Source organism: Adiantum capillus-veneris, chromosome 20, assembly GCF_014529385.1.
Source record: "Adiantum capillus-veneris isolate H3 chromosome 20, ASM1452938v2, whole genome shotgun sequence".
NCBI lineage: Eukaryota > Viridiplantae > Streptophyta > Polypodiopsida > Polypodiales > Pteridaceae > Adiantum > Adiantum capillus-veneris.
This window is the reverse complement of record NC_140950.1, coordinates 123,545,722-123,572,719: the sequence shown is the minus strand read 5'-3', so window position 1 is coordinate 123,572,719 and position 26,998 is coordinate 123,545,722. Positions and strand designations below refer to the sequence as shown.

Here is a 26,998-nt window from a genome sequence, read left to right as displayed (position 1 = left end):
AGAGCCCAAAAAACGGCTACCATTTAGCCCCCCCTAGATGATGGTACATTCATGTATCATCAAAAGACATATCTTCCAATGAGAGTGTTTTTCCATCCTTTGTGATATTTGGTGCCTCAATCAAATCTTCATCTTGTAGTGCCAAGCTCAAAGACTTACATGGTATTGTAGCTGTTTGATGCTCTTCTAGATCCTCTGGTAGAACGCGACTCAAGTAGGGCTTTAGTTGATACCCATTCACCTTCTTGGGGTGCTCCTTGCCATCCAAATCCATGAGCTGATAGTAGCATGAGTAGTAGGCCTTCTTTACAATGTAGAGACCCTACCATCTAGTATTGAACTTTACATCAAAGCGAATGTCAAGGTGATTATCATACCTTAGCACCAAATATCCTTCCTTGATCCCATTGTCTTTCACCTTTTTGTCAAGCTTGTCCTTTATTTGCATAGCCTTTCTTTTATAGCACTCATAAGCAGCCTCCCGTTTCCATTCTAGTTCTGCTAGGGTGAGAAGACGATCTTCCCATGCTGCTTCTTCTCCTTGTGCCACCTTTCCACGAAGTTGCATCATTGGAACGTTGAGCTTGATGGATTGCAAAGCTTCTTGACCATAGACTAGGTGGAAGGGTGTGAACTCTGTCGCTTCCTTGTATAGAGTCCGATAGGTCCACAATGCTCCATCCAAGAAGTCATCCCATAGCTTTGTCTTGTTCTTTACCATCTTCTCGATGATTCCTGCAATGATACCATTAGCCTTATCTACCAAACCATTTGTTGACCTGGGTCAACAACACAACATAACTCAAGTTTCGTACCAAAGTCTTATCTTTTGCGAGTTATGAAATGCTGCGGATTATGGCTATAAACGTCATTTGTAATGAGTAGTTATTCTAGTTTCAGAAGCCGGGGTGCAATGGCACTTCCAGATTGTAAATACAAAGTCATTTGACCCTTTCAACCCCATTTTTGGTTAAACCAAGGTAGCCTTAGTATATAAGGTACCTAGGTCATTTTGTAAAGAAGACTTTTAATCATAATCAAAACTTTAGCGCGTTGCCGTCTACTGTGTGTGAGAGAGAAAGAGAGTGAGCGTGAGCTTTATCCTCTCGCTACGCCTGGCTTGCTCAACACATTGGAGATCCGACTGCACCATTGTCGTAGGCTCGAGGAGAGCTACGCGACAACGCCAAGCATTCCACGCGAGACGAAGTGCGCACGCCGACGCATCTACGAGCTATTTGTGACCGTAAGTGTATCAAACGATGTCTGTTTTCTGCATGCTAGTAGTCTATAGAATCGTGGCGACATAAGCTACACAAAGGTACTCATAAATTTCAGTTTCTGGAACTTTCAAAATTCTGCTCTGTCATCCTACGTGTTTTCCGCAGATGGGTTTAGAGTGAGGGTTTTGAGTGTAGAAGCTTAGGGAGAGGTGTATCCTAGTGAGGGGATGGTGTTCCTTAAGTTTCGTATGAATCTAGCATGATTAGGTGAGTTACCTTCCGTATGTGTGTATGTGGCTAGGTGGTGTAGTTGAGAGCAGTGAGGTTCTTGATTGTGGTTTAGTTGGCCTTCCAGAGTGTTGTATGTGTAGGATGGTCTTAGCCTGACAAGCTAAAGAGATTTCCTCCGTGTGCCTATTGTGTCATCTGTGTCCTCGATTGACATTATGTTGATCTGGGTAGTGTTTGCATGCACTTCATGGGTGTGTGAGCCGCTCCCGTCCAACATTGGCGCCGCTGCTGGGGACACAAGGACCTAAGTAGGTTTCCTACTAACACTCGTGTGATGGTTGCTTGATTTAGTTTCGGCTAAAGAAAGCGTCTTTCTTAAGTGGATCCGGAAGAGGATATTCCGCGATCAAGTGGATAGCCAGGAAGCGTGTGTCTTGCCGAGGGTCTGCGACTAGATAGGTTTAGTTAGGATCTGTGGATTAGAGTAGTTGTTGGTGGTCGAGTGATTTGTGAGGTGATAAAAGCGTTTACTAGTCCGTGTGTGGCAGTGAAGCGTTTTTCTACTCATAGATGCAAAACCCCATATGATTTGTAGGAGTAGCTTTAGGTAAGTGATCCGATTCTGATCTAGAGCTATTCAGCACTGAATTATTTGCTAAAGTGCTTGTTTACATTTGAAATCACGGAAAGGTGTGCTTTTGAGGGTAAAAATGCATTAAACAATCTTTTGTGGATATTTTTGTATGACTGACTGATGCTGTGCATATAAAAGAGCATTTGCAAGGGTTCTATGAAGAAAACCTGCAATTCTGTAAACATAGACATCCTACGCGTAGGATGTCTCAAGGGGGTTCTGGAGACCAAATTTGAAAATTCTGACTGCACCAGTGTGGTCAGAGGGTAGGTTTTACCCTAGTAACATATTGACTTGGGTGTTTTTCCTTATTTTTGTTGACCAAAAGCCAAAAGGCGGAGTTAGAAAACGTAAAATTTTAGAAAATGCTTAAATTGAGTGATTTTTGCATGTTTTTGCAATTGTGAAGCATACTTGCACCTTGCTGAGAGCATAAGGAAGCATCAGGGACACTTCAGTCTCAAAAAATCAGCAGTAGACATCCTACGCGTAGGATGTCTACAGGGTGATCTGGTGGAAATTTTGAAAATCTGAGGTTACCAATGTGTTTAGAAGGTAGGTTTTGCCCTATTTTCACCTGGAAAGTGGAAATTTGACCAAATTTTGACAAATCAAAGCCAAAAGACGAGAATTGCCAGACATCCTTCCCAAATTGTGCCCAAGGCATAATTTTTGAGACCAAACCATAGGATGACCCCATAGGCATGTTCTAAATGTTGTATTGAGTGCATGTGATAAATTTCATCTCATTTGGGTCAGTAAAAGGAAGATTGAACAGACTTTAGCATTTTTTACTGAAAAAGGCAAGAATATTTAGTTTTGGGGTCTTTTGACATCCAAACTCAAATCTAAGCATACCAGTGGGTTGCTGAAGACTAGGGGAATCTTTGGTCCAAGTTTGGGTTCATTCTGGGCAAAAAGTAGGATGTCTACTGCATGATTCTGAGACCAAAATTCTCCTGTGACCATACCATGCTATCATATAGCTTGTGATAAGCCTCCTAAGCAAATTTGGTCCAATTTGGAGTTGATTTGACTTGGGAATTCATCAGAACAGACATCAGGCTTTTGGAACAGATTCTTGATCATTTGACCAACCTATAGGTGTCAGAATCAAAAGGTAAAAATAGTTGTGAGTTTAGCACATCAAGGGGAAGCTACAGTGCAAGTTTGAGCTGAAACACAGCAAAAAGACATCCTACGTGTAGGATGTCTCCAGGGTCATAAAGTGGTCAAAATTCTACTTTGGCCATATAGGGAGGTTCTAAGTGTCTCAAGGATTCCAGAACTTTTTTCAAAAGTGAATTTGGACCTTGTTTGCCCTATTTACCAAGCAAAGACAAGAATTGTCAGACATCCTACTCTTGGAGTGCACTAGAAGCTTATGCAGCCCAAATCTTGACCTATTGGCATCCAAATTCAATTTTAAGCATACCATTGTGTTGTTGAGCACTATGAGAATCTTGGGATCAAGTTTGGACAAAATCTGAGCAGTTAGACATCCTACGCGTAGGATGTCTCCAGCTTGATTTAGGACTCCAAACCAACCTATGAGCACACCACTGTGATCAGCACATCAAGGAGAAGTTGGGGTGAAAATTTCAAGTCATTCTGAGCAAAAAGACATCCTACGCGAAGGATGTCTCAAGGCCATTTTTAGGTCCAAATGAAATTCCGAGCATACCATTGTGTTGTTGGACTTAAGGGGAGTCTCTGGACAAAATTTTGTTAAATTCTGAGCATATAGACATCCTACGCGTAGGATGTCTCTAGGTCAGTTTTAGGGTCCAACAGTAATTTTGACCATACAGAAGTGTTCACAGTGTCACAGAGATCCCAAATCTTCTTTTAAAATTGAATTTGGACTCATTTTGACCATTATAAACTGCATTTCACTGTTTTGGTCATAACTTTCACAAACGGTATCGGATCGGAAAAGTTTTTATATCAAAATGTAGCCTGAGAGCGGCTCTACAGATCTTAGAGAAAAACCTGAACTTAATGTATGCCAACGGCAACCATTTAGTTCAACTTTGAAAAAAACAATGTTTAAGGCCTCAAAATTCATCCGCAAGTTAGGGGTGTTTGAAAGCGACAATTTGCGAGAATTGTGACGAAACGGTTGCGGTTTTGGACATAGTTTTGAATTTTTCCTAACCAAAGCAATTGAACACAGTGGACTAAGTCTACTTGAACCAAGCAAAAGCTCTTAAGCCCAAAAATCATGTCTACCCTAGATTCAAACGCAGCTTACACAAGCTTGGAGATCCCGACGATAGAGGAATATCCTCCCTCAATGGATCTTCCAAACTTGCAATTGATAAAGATCCATCTTGTTGAGAGAGTTTGGATGATTGGTCATGAGAGTGAAGGACTATATAGATACATTGACGACAATGAGGTCAATCTTTATAGGTGCTCAGATCTATACCTAGAAGAGATAACGGATTACAAGCTCTTATATGTCTACACATACGGAGTCGACTGTCAATGGAGATCTATAGTTGTCGACAAGTATGGACGAGAATACAGAGTTGTAGAAAGCACAAATCCACAGACTGCACTAGAAAGAGGTGGATATTTGGTCAATGAAGGACCACAAATGCCTCCACCAAACGCGAGAATTCCTATAGGAATTCCAAGAAGAGAGCCACCAGGATTCCCTTCAAGAGCGATAACGAGAGAAGGATTGGGAGAGTCTCTGGTTAGACTTGTAGACAATCAACGAGTTAGACCATCCCAAGTCCAGAAATGGGTAAACATAAAATACTCCGGAGATAAAGATCTGAGAGATCATGTAACGGTTTTAGAAGAGTGATTAAAGCAGAGGAAGTTTCAGATTTTGCGACACAGTTTGCGGGATTTGGATTGACTCTAGAAGATGATGTAGCTACATGGTTTGACTCGGTGCAAAATTGGGATTTTGAGACCCTAGATGAGCTATTTGAGGAGTTTATTGAAGAATTCTCGCCAAAAGGCATTGCTCACAACACGGTCTCGCAAATCCATAGATTCAAACAGAAAGAGGATGAATCAGTACGCAAAGCATCATTACGGCTCAAGAGATATGTTAAGCTCTGTCCGAGAGCGGAATTACCTACTCAAGCACGACTGATGCTGATCTTTATCCAGGGAATGAGACATGCGGGCCTTCAGAAGGATCTGCATATGATAAGGAGGATGATGCTAAACGAGTTGATCAAAGAAGCTCTTTATCTAGTGGATAACTGTGAGGCATACAAAGAAAAGGACTTAAAGAGTCAAGGAGATGACACATCCTCTCAGCACAGTGTTTCACATATAAGTGAGTCCATTGCCAAGCCAACGGCACCTATTGATCAAGAAAAGCTTATCAACGACTTGGTCAAGAGGTTGATTCCTCTTGTAAGGTCTGATTCGGGAGAGCCGAAGTGGTGTGAAATTGAGAGAAAATGGGCGAACCATACGGGAGAAGAGTGCTATTATAGCATGGAAAATTCTAGGGAGAGGTATGTATAACCTGTTCCAGAAGCACCTACTCCACCTAGATACATTACGGGGAATGCGCCAGGACCAATAGGAGTTTTAAGGCCACAACTTGTCTTAGGACAACAACCTTCGCTGCCAGGTGCTAGAATGCCGGTAGACATGAGATACATGCCAATTATGGAAGCATCAAATAAACCAACGCCAGTACCAGCTACAATGTGGTATAGCAACCAAAGTGAGTACTATCCTTCGGAGCAACAAAATGTGAGAGAAACACATGGAGTGGTGAGGCCGGTACAACCTCCACCTCCTGGGTTTCAATCGAGAGAAAGAAGGTTTGAAATGGACGAAAGGACATTGCGATTCATTGTAAATAACGTCTTATCTAGGTCAAAGCTTTCTTATAGCCAAGAGGAAATGTTAAAAGAATCTCCTCAACCAGAGTCATATTGTCACAAAAGTCGTGACAACCACTTGGTCAAACAATGTCCTCATACGGAGATCATTCAATTAAATGCCTATTGTCTTGAGTGTGGCATCACTCACTTGATCCCCGATTGCCCGAGAAACCCAAACCAAATTAGGAAAATCACGACAAATGTATTAGGGATTGTTCAGCTACCTAGTAGCTCAGAAAATGAAAATGTCATACCAGTTCAAGTGGTTACGAGAGCACAAGCGCAAAAGAAAGCTGATGAGAATCCAGAGACAAAGAACACGGAAAGTGACATGAGTCCAAAGACAGACGCACCTAGTCAGAAAACCAAGAGCAAACGAAATAGTTGGAAAGCTAGAAAGACTAGGATGAAAGCACGCAGGGAACGAGAGCGAAAATACCTAGCTGAGAAGCTTACCGAAGCTGAGGAGAAAATAAAACAACATGAGGAAAAGGAGGCACCTTCTCTTACACAGATGGTTAAACCTCTAGAAGAACCATCCACGGATGAGAAACCGAGAAGTGCTAGTTCAGGAGGATCTGTGTTGGCAAAGAAGGTTAATGAGACATTAGATGCCCTCTTGAAAGCCTATGATGTGAGGCTCAAAAACAACCAAACCCAAGAACACAGGTGGATGACATATCCCTATGCGAAACTAGAAAAGCAAAGGTTTGAAATGTGCCAGAAAATGATTCAAACAGCCCAAGCTTTACTAGAACCACCAGTTGCAAAAACTGAGGATGTGATCCGTGTCATGCCTACACAAGTAATCCCACCAAACCAGGAACTAAAAGATCCAGATTCTAGTCATGAGCACAGACCAAACCTCAAAGACTCAGCATTAGAACCAAGGATAGTAATGAATACCACGGATAACTCTTCCTAGGGATTTCCCCAAGCTATACCTGAGGATTGTAAAGAGATAGATGGTCTTGACGAATTGTGGAAACAAGTCAGAGAGGCCAATGAAGCCGATGACCTAAGAAGACGAGTAGACAAGACTGGTGATGAACGAGGAGTGTTTCTACCACCAATAGAGGAATTTGAGACTGGATCTCAAATAAATCTAGACGTGCAATCGTATTGGGGTGACAAAGGATCTGTACAATCTATGGATAGTCAACCCCATTCGCTAAGAACACTACCGTCCTACATGAGAGAGTACGAGACCAAGTCAGATGTGGTTGCAGTCCCATCACAGAGACTGTCTCCCAACAAGGCCATCGATTCAAAGGGGCTAGTAGATATTCTATCTACCCCAGTCACCTGTACAATAATGTTAGCCGAGTTTCTCAGAATAAGACCAAACATGTGGGCTAATGTGGGTAAATGTCTAGAGAAATTTGGTGTAAAAACCCCAATGACTCAAATCGAGGAAGGCATCAAAGAGCTTGAAATGCCTCAACTAAATACTAGGCTAGTGCCATTAAACAAGGTAGGCGAGTATTACGAGGGAGAAGAGGGAAATACCACCCTCCCTATGGAATTCAATGGTGTAAAAACCATGGCAATCCTTGACAATGGAGCTGGCATGGCCATTGCAACCAAAGAAGTTTGGAAAAAATGGGGAAAACCTGTCTTGATATCCACACGAATGACCCTGCAGCTTGCAGACGGACACAAAGAAAAGCCCCTAGGACTGCTAGAAAAAGTACTTGTTACTTCTTGTGGCATTGAATATGAACACACTTTTGTTGTTGTTGACTTTGGCAAGAAGAACAACTATGACATCATTCATGCGACAATTCAAAATGGTTCAAGACTGGGGTTATGACCATATATACCTGAGACATATGGAAACCATAACAAAGATAAACTTGAGGGACCATAGCTATAGGGATGTGACGAGAACACCGGTAGAGGAGTTTGATTCCACCACAGTAGCAGGATCACAACTTCCAGTTTCGTTAGGTAAGCCTAAAGAACTGTGGATGTGTGGAGCTTCACAATGTGGTAGCTTGAAACATGAGGAATGTATCCTAGAGCGGGTTATAGAGGATAGGGACTATATCCCAGAACCATTTCTTGAAGAAGAGTAGAGCCTTTTGGATGGGAACACATCTTGGCTACTCTCGACGAGTACGCCGTGGAGGATGCTCCCACAACAAAGTTTTGTGATGAAAATGGCTATGATGTCGTTCCTTATTTTGCAGTGAGTGTAATCCAGGAAAACGAAGAGATCCAGGCATCAACAAGCTCTCGAAATAAGGAGCAAACAAAGAAATGTGGAGAATCAAAAGATGAAGAAGACGATGAGTTCTATGACTCTGTAGAACACTTCGAGCTTCAAGAAGATCAACGAACCGGGAATCAATGTCATCGCTACACGAATAAAGTGCATCAAAAGTGGATTCCAAAGTCCTCGGTGAAGACACAGCCACCACAAGCATCCTCATACATGGTTCCTAATAAGGATGCAAAGACTCAACTAGGAGGAATACGACCAAAGCAACGAGCTAACAATGCTCTAATCAATGGGCTAGAAAAGTCCTCCAAGAAACTACCACCCACGAGCAAACAGACAGTAACTTTCCACTACCAGCCAAAAAATCAAGGGAAAGTACAAGAAGTCAACCTTGCTAAGGATAGTAGCGATAGTGATGAATCTTACGACATCCCCTATCATCAACTCGGGCCATCAGTATCACCAACCCCTTCAGCAACAACCATGACAGGTCAAAAGAACAGGACAACAAGTCAAAGCCAAAAAGGTCGACAAATCTGGATACCAAAAAGCCAAATCGGCCAAAAACAGATATGGATCAAGAAGACAAAGATCTCTAATGACAAATCACAAGATCCAACACCAAAACAAAAACAAGTAAAACGTGCACGAATGGGTAAGAATGTCACAAAGTCGCAAGCTTTCACAACTCAGGTTTGGGCTCGTAATAAGTTGATTCACGCACAAAAAAGTCAGGAATTCATTTGGATTCCAAAATAACCACATTATCAACTTTCAAAGCTTAATCCCGTCCCCAACCAAGCGTACAAGGGCTGAAGCAAAGAACACTGTCGACTCACACAACAAAAAGGTGGATCCCAAAGAAGTCTCTTCAAACACAAACGAAGCACGGGCAAGTATGGGTTCCCAAACGAGTGTCAGCAACAAAACAGCCAATAATCGCAAAGAAATGGGTCCCAAAGAAGAACAACAAAACTGCTGTGAGTGCATCGCCGCTTGAATTCTTACAATTCTTCCTACGATTACAGTATAGTTAGAAGAGAGCAAGTCTCTTCAATCAAGCAATGATACAGGAGCTTCAAAGACCATTACATTGCTTAGAATAGGAAGCCTCGTCAACAAATGCCAATAAGCAAATTTCTTATACCCACATCTTGCACAACATAAATCTTTTCCATGCATTGACTGTGTATCCATAATAGGCCTGCATAGGCACAACTTTTAATTGCCCAAGCACAACACATACCCTTTGCGATACCCTGTCGTAAAGGATGACTCTAAATAGGAAGGGGGGAGGCATTCTGAATGCGGACCTAACATTATGACTATTAGAGGGCAATGTTTTGTGAGATGCATTGAACTTTTGCGTTTTATTGTGATAATTTTTTGACAAACTTTAGAGTATATGCCCTCATAATAGTGTTACAGAGGAGTGTGGGGAGAAAATCCATATATGAGGCCCTAGGGACATGTGTATAGTGTACATAGCATTTAGATTTCTATTTGAATGATTTTTCTTTTGATTGAGTTGTTTTGAGATTTTCTTTGTTTATTATTAAGAAAAAAATAAAAAATTCCATAATCCACATGAAGAAAAGACTGACGAGAGGCCTGAGCACTACAAAGAGAAGAAGGTACAGGGAAACGATGAAACTTCACGAAGTATGTCTCAGCGGCCACTACAACAGTCGAAGAACTTGTCACAAAGCAGTGTCAACATGCAACCGACAAGTCATAAAAGTCAAAATTGAGTAGCTAAGCCACAAAATGAGTGAGTTGTTAGTCCCAAAGCTTCAAGTAATATTCTCTGTGGTGTAAACGTCTTAGCTATTCTAGGTACTACTCAAGCTGGAAGAGTTGAGCATATTTACGTTGTGTCGCTCATGCTGGTATAGGTGAGCAAAAGAGTCGAAGTCTAAGTACTTAAGTCTGGTGAAGTGAAGGAAAAGGTCCAAACGACACTCACATACTGAGCACAATGAGATATGAGTGGAGAAACTTCTACATCGAAAACCCTTCTTGTAAAGGTGGAAGCTATTGAAACATCTTTGATGTCATATGTGCTACATTTATTCCTCGAAACACCTATCATCTCCTTCTTTCACATTGCATGCTTTTGTTGACAAATTTCTCATATGCATATAGAGTGTCCCATAATTGGCACTTGCATCAGGCACTCTTTCCGTGTTTCACCCAAGCACTCACCTTTCATGAACATGTACTTCACGTTCAACTACTCAACTCCAATAAGAGTGTATACCAAAGGCATTTTTTTCCCACCGGGTTTTTCCCCTTTGGTCATCCAGGTTTTAGACCCTAATCTAAAGACACCTATAACCATCCTCTTGTACATATTCCTTCTACATCAAAATTAATGAAATGCTACTCAAATCAATTGAAAAATGAATTGGAGCACCAATTTCTGATCATAGCATACTTCTCCTCAATGGCGAGTCGAAGAATGGCCTACAATGACAAAGCTACAGACAACACTAACAACATGATTGCACAGGAACAAAGAAGTCCCCAATGAAGAAGATCAAACATAAAAGTAATCAGAGGATCTCAAAATATGAATGGTTATGGTGATAGATGTCAGCTCTAACGGATCATAGTTCTTGTTGTGGTTCGACAAAGATACAAGCAGTGCAACAGATGAAGCCAAAACAATAGCAAAGTGTTGACCGCTGGGTCAACAAAACAACATAACTCAAGAACAAAGAAGTCCTCAATGACAAAGAGCAGACATAAGGGTAATCAGAGGATCTCAAAAGCTTGTCCTTGATAATACGCATCGAATTCTCGACAGGATTTTGAACCTCAAATTAGAATAATTAAGTCTTGGATTCGGCCTGACAGACAAACTTTGCATTGGAGTGCAACTTGGCCTAAAGAAGTTAAGGGTTTAGCCATACAATTTCTACAAAATCCTTACAAAGTTTTCATTGGCTCACAAGATTAGAAAGCCAATCACTCAATTCTACAGATTGTAGAAGTTGTTTCTGAGAATCACAAATACTCCGAATTGACAGATTTGTTGGATCAAGTGATGGATGGAGCTTTCTCTATCCATGATGATAAGAGTCAAGTTAAACGACATTGGGTTCTTTTTGAATTTAGATATGGCAGTAGACCTATTATGACAGACACAGATGTTGTAGCTCGGAGCGTGGATGAGAAAGACATCAAGTTTGTCATCAATTATGATTTTCCTGAATCATGTGAAGACTATGTACATCGGATTGGACGAACAAGACAATTAGCTACAGCAAAGGCTATAGTCTATACTTTCTTTACAACAACAAAACGATAGCAAAGACCACATCGCCATCGACAATCAGGTCATGTCGGGGACGACATGAACGCGGAAAGGGGGAATGTTGACCGCTGGGTCAACAACACAACATAACTCAAGTTTCGTACCAAAGTCTTATCTTTTGCGAGTTATGAAATGCTGCGGATTATGGCTATAAACGTCATTTGTAATGAGTAGTTATTCTAGTTTCAGAATTCGGGGTGCAATGGCACTTCCAGATTGTAAATACAAAGCCATTTGACCCTTTCAACCCCATTTTTGGTTAAACCTAAGGTAGCCTTAGTATATAAGGTACCTAGGTCATTTTGTAGAGAAGACTTTTAATCATAATCAAAACTTTAGCGCTACCGTCTACTGTGTGTGAGAGAGAAAGAGAGTGAGCGTGAGCTTTATCCTCTCGCTACGCCCGGCTCGCTCAACACATTGGAGATCCGACTGCACCATTGTTGTAGGCTCGAGGAGAGCTACGCGACAACGCCAATCATTCCACACGAGACGAAGTGCACACGCCGACGCATCTACGAGCTATTTGTGGCCGTAAGTGTATCAAACAATGTCTGTTTTCTGCGTGCTAGTAGTCTATAGAATCGTGGCGACATAAGCTACGCATAGGTACTCATAAATTTCAGTTTCGGGAACTTTCAAAATTTTGCTCTGTCATCCTTCGCGTTTTCCGCAGATGGGTTTAGAGTGAGGGTTTTGAGTGTAGAAGCTTAGGGAGAGGTGTATCCTAGTGAGGGGATGGTGTTCCTTAAGTTTCGTACGAATCTAGAATGATTAGGTGAGTTACCTTCCGTATGTGTGTATGTGGCTAGGTGGTGTAGTTAAGAGCAGTGAGGTTAATCTTGATTGTGGTTTAGTTGGCATTCCAGAGTGTTGTATGTGTAGGATGGTCTCAGCCTGACAAGCTAAAGAGATTTCCTATGTGTGCCTATCGTGTCATCTGTGTCCTCGATTGACATTATGTTGATCTAGGTAGTGTTTGCATGCACTTCATGGGTGTGTGAGTCGCTCCCATCCAACACCATTTGACTGAGGATAGTAGGGTGTGCTATGCCGATGAAGAATGTGAGGCTCATCACAAAATTCTGTGAGCAAGCCCTACCTAAATCCTGGACCATTATCGGAGATAATCTCCAAAGGTGTGCCAAATCTGCAACAAATGTGAGTGTATACAAACTTGTTAACTGTCCTAGCATTGACTCTTGCCACACTTTGAGCTTCCACCCACCTAGTCATGTAGTCTATGGCCACCAAGATATACAATTTTCCATTTTTAGTCCTAGGCAATGGACCCATAGCATCAATGCCCCATTTTTCAAACGGACCGTTTACAAGGACTAATTGATGTGGACCATGCAACAGGCCCTTGTTTCCATTAATCTAACAATTGTGGCAGCTTTTACACCAACGTTGAACATCAAATGTGCAAGCTTGGCCAAACATACCCGGCAGCAAAATATTTTTTGCAGTGAGTTCCTATGCAAAATGACCACCACACATTTCCTCATGCAAACCTTCAACAATGGCTGGAATCTCCTTGGTTGTCGGTATTCTCCTACAAACTTGATCTTTTCCTCTTTGGTAGAGGGCACCTTCCAAAAACAAATACGAACTCGCCTTTTTAATGAGCCTCCTCTTTTCAGCCTTTGTGAAGCCCTCTAGAAACTTGCCTTCTAAAATGTAGCTCACAATGGGAGCCAATGACTCCATCCCCTGGTACCTTGGTTTCTTTATCACTGTTGCTACCATGATGACCTGCACTTCACTCTCAACACATGCAACTGCTTTTTGGGCAAGCAAATTAGCATCTTCATTTTGTTTCCTAGGAATATGATACAATTGTATTTCTTCAAATTTATTGAAGAGTCTACGGATGGCATGAACCTTTTGCCTTAGCCTTTCATTCTTACAAGCCCAAATACCTAGAATTTGCTTCACAATGAGAAGTGCATCCCCTTTTACCATGAGACAACGTATCTTTTGAGTAACACACATTTGCAAACCATGGATTAGTATGTTGTATTCTGCTGGATTTTTGCTCACGGAACCCGGCAAATTCACATGCTCTTTCATAACAACCTCATGATTGGAATCAAGCAACATAAGACCTCCCCCTACTTTTCCTACAGCCTTCTTAAATGCTCCATCAAAGAACAAGGTCAATGCATTTGGTAAATGCCTCGGTGGTGGTAAGGGTAGGGTTTTCACTATCTTCTACTCTGAAAGAGTATTGGAACTCTTGCAATTGCATGATCCATTTTGAAATCCTAGGACTTAGTGTCATTTGAGATGACACCCAAGGAAACAAGTTTTCAGCAGAGATTATGCTAAAGGGTTTTGGCAGGAGGTAGGATCTAAACTTCCTCACTACAAAGACAATAGAAAGCATCATAGATTCTTCTTCTGTGTAATCCTTTTCAAGTGCATTCATGACCCGGCTAGCAAAGTAGACAGGCCTCATCCTAGTGCTATGAGGATCTTGATGCAACAATACTGCACCCAATGTCTCCTTAACAATACTGCTAACAAAGAATGTAAAACTCCCAACGTGGAGGCATGAGCGTCGATAGTTCCACCAAAACCATTTTAATACAAGAAAAGTACTCTTCAAGCTCATCAGACCATGCAAACTCTACATGTTGTGTCAACTTTTGGAGGGGGTGAAGTAACTCCAATGCCAAGTGAATGAAACATGTCATGTATTTAACCTTTTGAATAAATGAAATTACCTCCTTTAAGACTCTTTGGTGATGGTAGCTCAATGAGAGCTTTTGCCTTTGCTAGATCCACCTCAATGCCTTTGGAAGAAACCTTATGACCAAGCAATATCACTTCATCCTCACCTATGTGGCACTTGTCGGGATTGAGTTGACCTCCCATATCATATAGCTTCTTCAAGCCTTTTTCTACCTTCTGTAGATGCAATGATTTAGAGCTATAGATGCAAAAATAATCCATGAATACTCCAATAGACTTCCCAAAGAATGCTTGAAACACCATGTTCATGAACCGTTGAAACGTTCTTGGAGCATTTTTCAAACCAAACGGAATGACTCTAAAAGCATAACAACCCCAAGGGGTGATGAAGGTTGGTTTTAATTGATCCTTCAATGCAATTTCTATTTGAAAGTAACCAAAGTAGCCATCACATGCTGTGTACTTTTATTTACCTACTACCTCATTAAGAATCTCATCTTGAAATGGGAGGGAAAGTGATCCCTTTTTGTTGCCTCGTTGAGTGGACAATAATCGACACATACCCTCCACTTGCCATTCTTTTTTGGAGTGACCACAACTGGAGAGACCCACTTAGAATTCTCTACGAGGTAAATGCACCCTGCTGCTAGAAGCTTCATCACCTCTTTGAGTAGTGCTTGCTCTTTGATGACTCCTAACCTTCATAGCTTTTGTGCTTAGGTTTGGCCTTTGGCTTTAGCTCGATCTTGTGTTGAATGGCATCCACTCCACGTACATCTATGTAATCTTTAGCAAAAAAGCCTAGGAAACTTTCTTAGCACACTTTGAACTCCTCTCTTTCCTCCCAAGTAAGAGTCTTTGACAACATACCATCTAGCATTTCTTCATGATGCACACTTTGGTTCTCCTGGGGGCCTACCTCTTCTAAACCTTGGCAAGATGTCTCTTTGTTATTTGGCCTAGAACTTACACCCATGACTTCAATGGATGACTCCTCCTCCGTAGTGCTACCACTGCTTTAACCTTCCAAGGTGTCATCAGTCCAATCATCCCCGCTTTCACTTTGAGAAGATTCCTCATGGAGCTCCTCTTGAGGTTGCTCCTTCATGTCAAAGACTGTCATATAATCTAATATCTAATATCTAACCAACCCAAATGATTTTCTCATATTAAACTGATCACTTAATGTGGGAGAATAAACGGGAACAGGGGTTAAGATACAGACATGTTCTTACAGATCTATCTCAACATGGGGCCAATGGTAAAGGGGCCCAAATGAGAGATGGTCTATCAAAGTGAAAGGCTAACCAATGGAGCATAAGACCTTAGGGTTAGATTCATTGAAGACCTCCAATAATGTGTGTGTTATGTCCTTTGACCTTAGGTAAGCTAGGGCTAAGCTTGAGGCGCGGGAATCATACCCAGCTCGAGGTGCTTGTCATGCTTGATGACTAAGGTGCTTGATGACTAAGGTGCTTGATGATTGAGGTGCTTGAGATGCTTAGGTGCTTCATGATTGAGATGCTTGAGATGCTTGAGGTGCTTGATGATTGAGATGCTTGAGGTGCTTGACATGCTTCAGATGCTAGGGTTGCACTTGAGGTGAGAACCCAGCCCAAGCTTAAAGTGCTTAAGGGCCAAGCTTGTGGTGGTAACTGGGCCTATGCATGAGGGGATTCAGGTGTCAAAAAGTCAAATATTCAATCCCTAGAAGGAGGGGGAGATCCCTACATGAGGGGGGATGAGAGAGAACACCCACACACTCACACAAGGCATGAATGGTACAAAGAAAGCAAAAGGGACACTTGTCAAGTTCCTCCTCATGTTGCCCTCATGGTGTGCCTGAAGCCTATTGGTTGGCCACCCAAGGGGTCCAATGATAATTTAGGAGATTTAATTAATTGATTTTGCATTTATCAAGCCCTCTCTTACCCTGCATGGTGAAGGTCACAAAATCTCAAGAAGTTCAAAGAGGGGGGTAAGAGTATCTCTTTTATCACCTATGATGGCACCTTTGGTGCTACCGACAAAGTATTGGCCTTCATCCAACAGTTTGATGTGGATTTTGGAGACAAGGTCTTCACGGAGTCCTCCAAGCTACACCATGCAGCTATGCACTTCCAAAAATCGGCTCGTCTATGGTGGGCTAGCCTTCATGGCAACGGCAAAGCCCCAAAGACATGGAAAACTCTACGAGTTTCCAGCATGAAGCAATTCCTTGCAAGCGATGCAAATGACAAAGTGCTCACCGAATGGCGGAGTTTGAGGCTTCTCTCTCATGAGTCTATCCACAAATATGTGGACAAGTTTTGGGATTTACATCTCAAGGCTGCTGTCTTTCAAAAGATAGACTTTGATGAGCAAAAGCAACAATTCTATGTGGGATTACCTGAAGAGATGGACGAGTATGTCAACTCTCAATGGCATGGTTCTATCAGCGAAGTAATCCACCATACCATGGTTGCTTCACGCATCAATTTCCAACAAGGTGTTAGAACGAATGTCAAGCCCATGGAAAATAAAAGACAAAAGTGATGTAAAGGGAAAAATTAATGCCCAAAATTCTTCCCAAGGCCATTCCAACAGCAACAACAACAACAACAACAATCGGTCCAAGGAGAAAGGAGTTTACAAAGGTAAAAATAAACTCTCTCCTGAAGACATTGAAACTTTTTGCAAGGATCACAAATGTTTTAAGTGTGAGGAGCAAGGACATGGTTATTGTTCTTTCCCCAAAAGAAATGCTCGCAATGAGACTCTTAGAGCTTCCACTATCGAAGCTCCAAAAGAGAATAAGGGAGCATGATGCCTTCATCTTGTTTGACCCTGGTTCTACTCACAACTTCATATCAATGGAGTTGGTCACCAAGTTGGGCATTCAAGATTTTGAAATGGGAGATTCTATAACTGCTTTTGCCGCATTCAAGGGACAACAAACCTCCGTTACTCCCTTGATTGGGAATTTAAGGCTTCATGTCCAAAGCTATGTTGACAAAGAAGACTTCTTTATCTCTCAAAGGGAAAAGGGGGACACTTGTCCCAAGGCTACCCTTGTTGCTTGTAATGCCTCCTGCTTGTGATTGGCTAGGCCTAGAGGGTTCCAATGAGTTTCAAGCATGAGCTACAAGGGGGGGTCGACCAAAGTAAGCTAGGGGGTTTCTTAGAGGGTATACTCACCCACACACACTCACAAACACTCTCATTGTGTGCTATGCAAAGTGCAAGATCTCCCTCTCCTTCTCCAAGCAAGTAGAGGTTGAGAGCCTACACCAACACTCTTGGCTATGGAGTGCAAATCCAACCAATACCCGTGCTTCAATGCTTAAGCTTGACATCTCCTTCTTCTTCATTACTATGCTACTATGTATTCTAGCAAGAAGAGTTATGATAAGTGAGGAACTAATTATTTCTCCTATGAAATGTTTCTTCTTCCTCTTCCCTACCCTCATTCCCTGCTAGCTCTCTCCACCTTTGAAGGTGTTAGAGGTCTTGGGACTGAGGCTTGGGATAGTTAAATCTTTCTTCAAGTTTATGTTATGCTTGTGATGCATGAAGCTTTTCATCTTCATTACATCACCTAGGTTACAAGAAACACAAAGATTGCATTGTAACAAGTCTCTCTTAATGGGAGAAATCATAATACAAATGCCTATTGGAGGGGGGACCGGCTCCACATAAATCCGGTCCTCAACTATTGTCATGTTCTCTAAATTCTCTTTCTTGCAAAAGTATTGTTCATGCCGGGTTAACTTATTGCTATGATTATGTTTCTATCTTCAATTATGTTCACCCGCTATGCTCACAAAGTCATTTCTCAAAAGTACTCTCATTAATTTCTGCTACTCTCAAGTTAAATAGGCCAATTCCATTACATTGTATCAGACCACTTGGTTTCTCTTTTCTTGCTTAATAAGAGAGGTCCTTAAGTAGCCTATAAATGGTTGATGTTGTTAATTATATTAGGGTATGTGGAACTGGGATCTATTATCGGTTTTCTTGAGCCCACTATCTGGGGGATGGTGCACACCTCGGTAGCTTCGGACTTAATAATGGAGTCTTTTTAGACTTGCCTATGGCTTTACCATTATTGAGCCATAAGAAGTCCAAAAGGAGCTAGCCCTCGGCAACTGTGCTATGTTAGACCTACTCCTCTACTCTCTATAATTAACCACTTCGAGCCGTGGGCGTATATACTTAAGAGCCGATTCTCAAAGGCTAAGAGGACTAGCAACTAAGGTTTTGAATTGCCAAAGAATACACTAAGTACATGCATAAATTTTGTTAACATGGCTGAAAATAATCAAGAGAGTAGATTGAACATTGATAGCTTTGATTCGACCCTGCTTTGCAAGCCGAAGTTATTCAACAACTTTGTGCTTATGGAATTTCCCTTCCTCTCCAAGAGGAGAGAGAGCTTAGGAGGCCTCTTGAAGAGACCCCCAAAAGAATACTCTCTCCCATTCGAGAGGAGGAATCCAAAGAGCAAGAAAGAAATGAAATTTTAAGTTCCTCTGAAGATGTGGCTCCACGAAGATGGTGGTCTAGACAATCGCCCACTCATCCCAAGAGGAAAAAATCAACACATAGTCCTTCTCCTCATCACTCTAAAAGGCAAGAGAGGAAACAAAGGAAGAAAAGGGCTAGGAAGAGGTCACCCTCTTCTCCTTCTTCTTCACCTTCCTCCTGTTTCGACGAAAGTTATGGCTATTCTCCTAGAGAATACAAGAGGGGAGGACATCGCAAATCATTTCTTGCATGGCGAAGGTCACAAAAACTAAAGACGTTCAAGGAGGGAGGAAAGAGTATCTCTTTTCTCACCTATGATGGCACCTTTGGTGATACTGAAAAAGTGTTGGCCTTCATCCAGCAATTTGATGCGCCTTTGGAGATGAGGGCTTCACAGAGTCCTCCAAGCTACACCATGTAGCTATGCACTTCCAAAAATCAGCTCTTCAATGGTGGGCTAGCCTTCATGGAAATGGTGAAGCCCCAAAGACATGGAAAACTCTACGAGTTTCCATCATGAAGCAAATTCCTCGCAAGCAATGCAAAGGACAAAGTGCTTACCGAATGGAGCAGCTTGAAGCTTCTCTCCCATGAGTCTATCCACAAATATGTAGACAACTCTTGAGATTTACATCTCAAGGCTACTGTCTTTCAAAAGATAGACTTTGTCGAGCAAAGGCAGCAATTATGTGCGGGGTTACCTGAAGAGATGGCCGAATACATCAACTCTCAACGTCCTGATACTATTAGCAAAGTAATCCTTCACACCATGGTTTCTTCACGCATTAATTTCCATCAAGGGGCTAGAAGTAATGTCAAGCCCATGGAAAACAAAGACAAAAATAATGCAAAGGGAAAAACCAATGTTCAAAATTATTCCCAAGTCACTTCCAACAACAACAATCATCAGTCCAAGGAGAAGGGAGTTTACAAAGGTAAAAACAAACTCTCTCCTGAAGAGCTTGAAGCTTTTCGCAAGGACCATAAGTGTTTCAAGTGTGGGGAGCAAGGACATGGCTATCGTTCTTGCCCCAAGAAGAATCCTCGCAATGAGACTGCTAGGGCTTCCACCATCGAAGCTCCAAAAGAGAATGCTCATTGCAAAGGATCATCACTTTCCTATGCTTTGGGAAAGGTAAGAGAGCATGATGTCTTCATCTTGTTTGACCCTGGCTCTACTCTCAACTTCATATCAACGGAGTTGGCCACCAAGTTGGTCATTCAAGCTTTTGAGATGGGAGATATAGTAATGGCTGATGCATCTTTCAAAGGACAACAAGCCTCTGGTACTCCCTTGATTGGGAATTTGAGGCTTCATGTCCAAAGCTATGTCGACAAAGAAGACTTCTTCATCTCTCCTCTCCAACATGAGGATGCTATCCTAGGGGCGCCATGGTTTGATCGCATGGCTGCCAACATGAAGTTCCCTGAAAGGAGAATCTACTTCACCTACATGGGAAAGAACATGTTTATAGATGCTAGTGAGCGTGGTCGCACCATTCCACTTTTAAATCCTCTTGCTTTTGATAAGTCAATGAAGAGCTCAGTTTCTGCGTACATGATTTTTGTCAAAGAGTCTTTAAAAGATACTAATGTTTCATCAATTTTAAATGGTAGGAATCAAGAAGAGTTAGACTTGTCTAATTTTCTAAAAGGATTCCAAGATGTGTTCATCGATGATATCCATATGGACTTACCTCCAAAACGAGAGGATGATGACCATCGCATTGAGCTCCTTCCTGGAAGCTCACCACCTAACAAGCCTCCTTATCGAGTCTCACAAGCTCAACAAGAGGACATCATGAGGCAAGTACAAGAGCTGGTAGACAAAGGGATGGTGAGGCCTAGTTCATCTCCCTTTTGTTCTCCAGTCCTTTTAGTGCAAAAGAAAGATGGTACATGCCGTATGTGTGTGCACTATCAAGCACTAAACCATATCACTATCAAAAACACATTTCCCGTGCCTCGGGTAGAAGGTCTGTTTGATAAGCTACAAGGCTGTACCTACTTCAGTAGGATTGACCTTAAAAGTGGCTATCATCAAATAAGGATAGTGGATGAAGATATCCTAAAGATCACGTTTCGCACAACATTTGGTCTTTATGAATATCTAGTCATGCCTTTTGGCTTGACTAATGCACCAGCTATGTTCAATCGTCTGATGGAAAAAAAAATAGACCTTATCGCAAATTCACTGGAGTGTTCTTTGATGATATCATCATCTACTCCAAGTCTTTGGAGGAAGATAAGCAACATCTCCAAGTGATTTTTCAAGCATTGAGGGAGAAGCTTTTTCTCAACCAAAAGAAAATCAAATTCTTCCTTCAAGAGATTCAATACCTAGGTCATATTATCTATAAAGATGGTATCCGTATGGATCCATAAAAGTTAGGGGTAATAAAAGCATGGCCTAACCCAAGAAATCTACATGAGCTAAGAATCTATGTGCGCATACCATAGACGCTTCATAGCAAAATTCTCTCAAGTAGCAGGACCACTACACGACTTAACTAAGAAGAACGTTCAGTACGTATGGACTGCTAAGGAGAAAAATGCTTTTGATAAGCTCAAAGAGAAGCTTACTTCCCAACCAGTCCTCGTACTTCCGGATCTCTCAAAACCATTTGAGGTCCAGTGTGATGCTTGTGGTGATTGCCTTGGAGTAGTTTTGCTTCAAGAAGGGCATGCCATAGCATATGAGAGCGGAAGGCTCAATATTGATAAACGAGTCTTGGGCATTTATGAGAAAGAGCTTTTAGCTATTCTACATGCCCTAGACACATGGAAGCACTACCTATTGGGGACTCCATTTATCCTACGAACCGACCACCTTGATCAGTTACTATCCTCTTGATATGGCAAGATAATTTGAAATTTGCTAAGAATAATTCTGCATCCTCCCCAGGCTCTCTAAAGAACAAGGGGTAGCCACTCATTGCCTAGTTATATCCATGTTGCTTGTTTTACTCAAAAATTTCTTTTTCTTTTCTTTATTTTCTTTTGCAATATCAAATTTCAAATTAGAATAAAAATGTAAACATCAAATCTTAGATCGTAGTGAATCAATGGCAAAATGAATGGATTGCATGAGGCATTGATAGATGCTACTTGCCTAGGTTCAAACATACGACAAAAACACGTTGAAATTGTAGCTTTGTGTCAACTATTACATGCATGTCTTGTCTAGCCAAAGGAATGAATGTACGATACAAGTCCTCTTGATTCATTAACCTAGCTAAAACAAGATAAAAACATGCACATCAAAAGAGACATAATAGTCTACCATTGCGAGTATAATAGGATTTGGGGATTGTAGAATATCTCCTAATGCCTCAGAACCAAAGAGGAATACAATACAATGTTGAAAAAAGATTTACCTATCAATGAAAACATTTATCCTAATCCCTTGCACCCAATGAAACTGATGAAATTAAATGCATGAGAAGGATTAGGAGGTGGTGGATTGTTCATGTAAAAACAACTAGGTTTTGGAGACTTACCCTGTATATGATAGCACAATCACTCGTCCTCCATGGGGACACCAAATTGAGGCGGTCCAGGGTGGTCAACAAGAAGAGCGGCCTCTAGACACCCTTCATGGCTCCCATGGTGCTCAATGAAGCTAGGGCACAATACAAACACAACCAATCAAAATCCCTACCCAAACCCAACTTAAAAAGGGCACCACCTAGTTATGGATGTGAACTAGGATGCAAGAGAGTGTCCTCAGACTTAAGGGAGACACGCAAAACACACACATTCAAGCAACAATTTTCTAAAGAAGGAGGAGAGAACGAGCCATTGAGAGAACGGAGAGAGATGGAGAGTGAGGTTGCTCAAACAATAGTCTTGCAATTTCAGAGTTGAAAGAGCATGGTGACTACACCAACACATGCTCAACATTTTTCCAACACGCACATCGTCTTAGGTTGCGGGAGACCTCTCACCACTCAAAACTCTTACAATGAGCTATTATTAGGCAGTAAAAAGCGCACCCAAAACACTTAATCTCACAAGCTCAACTGAGAAATTGCGGCATACACATCACCTTAAATCTTTGACTGGCATTGCACAGCAGGATGGAATATGAGTTGGAGACAAAATCACGCCTTTGGAGCACCAAGACCTCAAATTTATTGATAACTTTAAGGATAGGTCCAATGGTGGCTTCAGATGTGAAACTCTCACACTCTCTTACTTAAAAAATGTAGCATCAATGCTATAGTGCACTAAAGTGTGAATCTCACACTATAATGTCTAGAAACAAGTCTCTCCTCACGCCTATAGTGCTAGAATTCTATCTATGTGTGTTTACAATGAAGGGAAGGGGTCTATTTAAAGGTTGGAGATCACTTATTTGGATTATGGCTAATTTGAATTACACGCTAACAAATTGAGCTTAGTATTTTTTGCATTTTCAAAATGGAGTGCGTCTTTCTTATCTCCTTGAGTCACATGCGTGCGGGCTCAAGAGAGAGAGAATTATTAATGATGGTGAATGAAAATGGAGAGGAAAAAAAAGGGAGAAAGAGAGTTCTACCACTACTTATCCTTACTTCCTTGAGGTGAGGTGATTTTGTCATTACGGTTAATGTTAGTAGGCTAGTGATTATGATTACAATGAGGTGCACACAAGGTGCATGACAATGGTAAAATACCTTAAGAAGGTATTGAAAATTAGGGGGATAGATGGAATCGGAGAGGAAGTTCACCTAGTGACACCGGTGGATGAAGCGTCAATGTGAGAGAGTCGCGATCGCTGGTGACATTGCGTCGATTTGAAGACTTCAAGGTCCTTTCTTTGAAAATCCTTCATATGCAGAGATAAATCATATCAAATTTGTTGTGTTTTTTAATTTTCATAATGGTGAAGAGGGAATGTGAATATGGGAGTAGGTATAGAGATATATGAGAGTATGTGTGTGTAACATGGAAGCTATGGTGAAGAGAGGGAATGATGATGGTGAAGAAGGTTATAAGAGTCATGGAATGTGCAGGTTTGGGTGTGGGAAGGAGAGGGAGGAGTGTGTATGAGTGAGTAGGTGTGTGGGAGGGTGACAAAAAATAGGAAGACTTTTGGGTGTATGAGGTGGCAGTTTTGAAGTCGGCCATAAAATTTATGTAAAATCGCTCGTCTCCAAACATTCTAAAACAATTATGAAAAATAGTTCAGCTTACGCGCTACATTTTCTCTATTGAACATATCCTCAGATTCGGAGCAGAAGAGGGCGCCAAAATTCGAGAAAAAAGCTATCCCTGCAGCACCTCATAAGGCTTGAAGTGGGCCACTATTTGATTCTTTTTCCTTTGTAGCTTCCAAGTGAGCCCCCATACATCAACCATGACATAATTTTCCAAGGAGCTTGCACACGTTGTGAAGGATTGGGGGGCTGGCCTCTACAACACCTCAAACCAACACCAAGAAAAGAGGATGAAGAGTATAGCTCTCTCGAGATAATATGGGCTGATCTTCTCTCACTAATTTTCTCAATTTCACACACACTCAACCTCGACTAGCCTCGACTAGCTCCGACTAGCTTCCCTCTACACCGCTACAACTTCCACTACACTCCATTGCTCTCAAAGACACCAAGGAAGCAATAAAATCAAGGAAAAAAGTGAGAAAAAAACCATGGAAATCTCTGCACTTTTGACCATAGCTCAAAGAGCTTCACTTCTTTTCAAACGCCCTTCCATGTGCTAGTAGGGCTTCCATAAGTGCTCCCATATATACACATAGCTTGACCAAAACCCACTCAAATCAAGCTTAATTTGAAAATCCACAAATTTCAGCAAAAAAAATCAAAAAAGGTGATGGAAAACTTGGGGAAAACCTTGCCCTTTGATATATGTACAAGCAAGGCATTGCAGCACATAGTTTACCCTCGACTTGCTGCACCACAAGGAGTGCACACACCATAGCCACCATACCTCAAAACAAGATGAAGAGAGGTCAATATGCAGAGCTAAGCACCCACTTTCATCAGCCCATTGAGGAGAGAAACACTCTCAACTCACCACATCGGGCCCTCGACTAGCGAGACAGGCTGCTCTACTCCCAAACGCCTCTATCCCTCGCGGCAATCAAGGCTTCTTGCTACTAGATCTTCCTCTGTCAAATCCCCCACTCACTCACGAACTCAAGCTGATAAAACTCAGTTTTTTTCATATTTTTCAAGTACTAAGTGACTCTTTCAAGTCTCAACACGTCTATGTACAAAAATAGCAAAACTATGCACCCCGCACAACTGGCCTGCATGCGTAGAGATAGCTGGCACACGCCGCCTTTGTACACTTTGTACAAGCATGCTTTATTTACATATAAGGGACCCAAAAGCATTAAAAAACCCTTTCCAAAGTCTTTGGGGTGGCTTGCATCATTCCGTAAAAACACGTCACATATTTCCCCCCCAACAAGCATGGAACACTTTCAAGTGTTTCATGTACATTTCTTGCTTCATCACATGATTCTGGTCACATAAGGCCTGATTCACATCCCATTGACTCTTGCCTCATGCATCTTTCCATCCAAGTCCTTGAGCTGATAGCTTCCATTATCATACACCTATGCACCACAAAAGGACCTTCCCACTTTGCCTTGAACTCTGTTTGAAAGGTATTGTCCAAAGCACTATTATACCTCATAACCAACATGCCTTCACATAGCCCTTTTTCCTTTATCTTTTCATTGAATACATCAGCCCTTCTTCTTCCCAAGTCTTCATAGTATCTAATGGCACTTTCTCTATCCAACAAGAGGCTATGCATAGATGCCAGTCTCTCTTTTACATGCTCCTCCTCAACCAAACTATGCTTCAAAATGAACTACAATGAAGGAAGCATCACATTAATCGGCATAACACACTCTTCTCCATATACCAAATGAAATGGAGTGAAGCCCATGGATGATTTTTGAGTCACTCTACATACCCACAATGCCCTCTCCAAATACATATCCCAATCTTTTGGATGTTCTTCCACAAGCTTGAACAATATCTTCTGTAAAACTCCATTGAATGCCTCCACCAACCCGTTGCATTGTGGATGATAAGGAGTAGCATACCTATGTTTGATCTCCAATTTCTCCACTAATTCAGTGATAAGATCATTCCTAAACTCTTTCCCTTGATCACTTACAAGCTCCAATGGCACTCCAAATCTACAACATATGGAATCAAAAATAAAGCTGCATACATCTTTGCTTGTAGCCCCTCTACTAGCCTTTGCTTCTGGCCATCTTGTCATATAATCCACTGCACTAAGTATGTAGTGCTTCCCATTTCTAGTGCCTGGAAGAGAACCAATTACATCCACACCCCACTTCTCAAAAGGTCCATAGCTTACAATGTGTCTCAAAGGCTCAGGCATCAGCTTTCTCTTTTGATATATTTGGCACTCGTGGCAGCTTCTACACCAATCCACAACATCCCTATTCATACTTGGCCACATAAGTTGAGTATTCAATACTTTCCTTCTTGTAATTTCCACTCCAAAATGGCCTCCACATCCTTCCTCATGACATGCTTTTAAGCAATCAAAAACTTCATCAAGGTAGAGAACTCTTCTCATGACACCATCAGTCCCCTTGTGATACATTTTCTCTCCAATCAAGACATACCTCATAGCTCTTCGTGTGATTGCATGCCTTTGTTGAGAAGCCAATCCCTTTCTTGCAAAACCCATTTGCAACACATGTTCTTCCTCATGGAGGGATTCCCTTCCAAGATACCTTGGCTCTCTAATTATCACCTCATGCACATCCTTTGTGAACACATGTTCCGCCAACTCATGAGCCCTTACATTCATATTTCGTGGTACATGCCATATTTGAAAGGAAGTAAAAGACTTTAACAACTTCCTCACTTTGAAAAACCAGCCCTTCATGCCTTCTTGATTTACCTTCCAGGTACCTTGAACTTGCCGCACAATCAACATAGAATCACCTTTGATTAAAAGCCTCCTTACATGTCTTTTGACACATTCTTCCAGGCCCAAATAGAGGCTTGCATACTCAGCCTCATTATTACTCTTTACATCCACTTCTTGGCTTCCAAACCAGCACTCAATGCCATTTTTATCCACAAATATATAACCAATAGTGCCCTTATTGATGCTCCTTTTGAAAGCCCCGTCAAAGTATAAGGTACCCTCTACATCCTGAAGCTCCGCATGCATAGTTGGGCTTGGTGCTATCTTCTTTTCCAAATCTTTCTTCAACTCACTCCTTGCATGAATCTCTTTAAAAGTGAGCATATCCGCCATATTTGCTCTCACACTATCCTCCTTAGTAAAGCTCAT

General features: G+C 41.6%; 1 protein-coding gene across 1 annotated transcript; it reads right to left on the bottom strand.

Annotated features, from left to right (window-relative positions):
- Positions 1 to 49: 49 nt before the first annotated feature.
- Positions 50 to 26,998, bottom strand: LOC147433202 (uncharacterized). The gene is made up of 2 exons (XM_086492046.1): positions 26,501 to 26,998; positions 50 to 322 (listed from the first exon to the last, which is right to left on the bottom strand). Exons 1-2 carry the CDS (start codon positions 26,996 to 26,998, stop codon positions 50 to 52), a joined length of 771 nt encoding a protein of 256 aa, XP_086348172.1.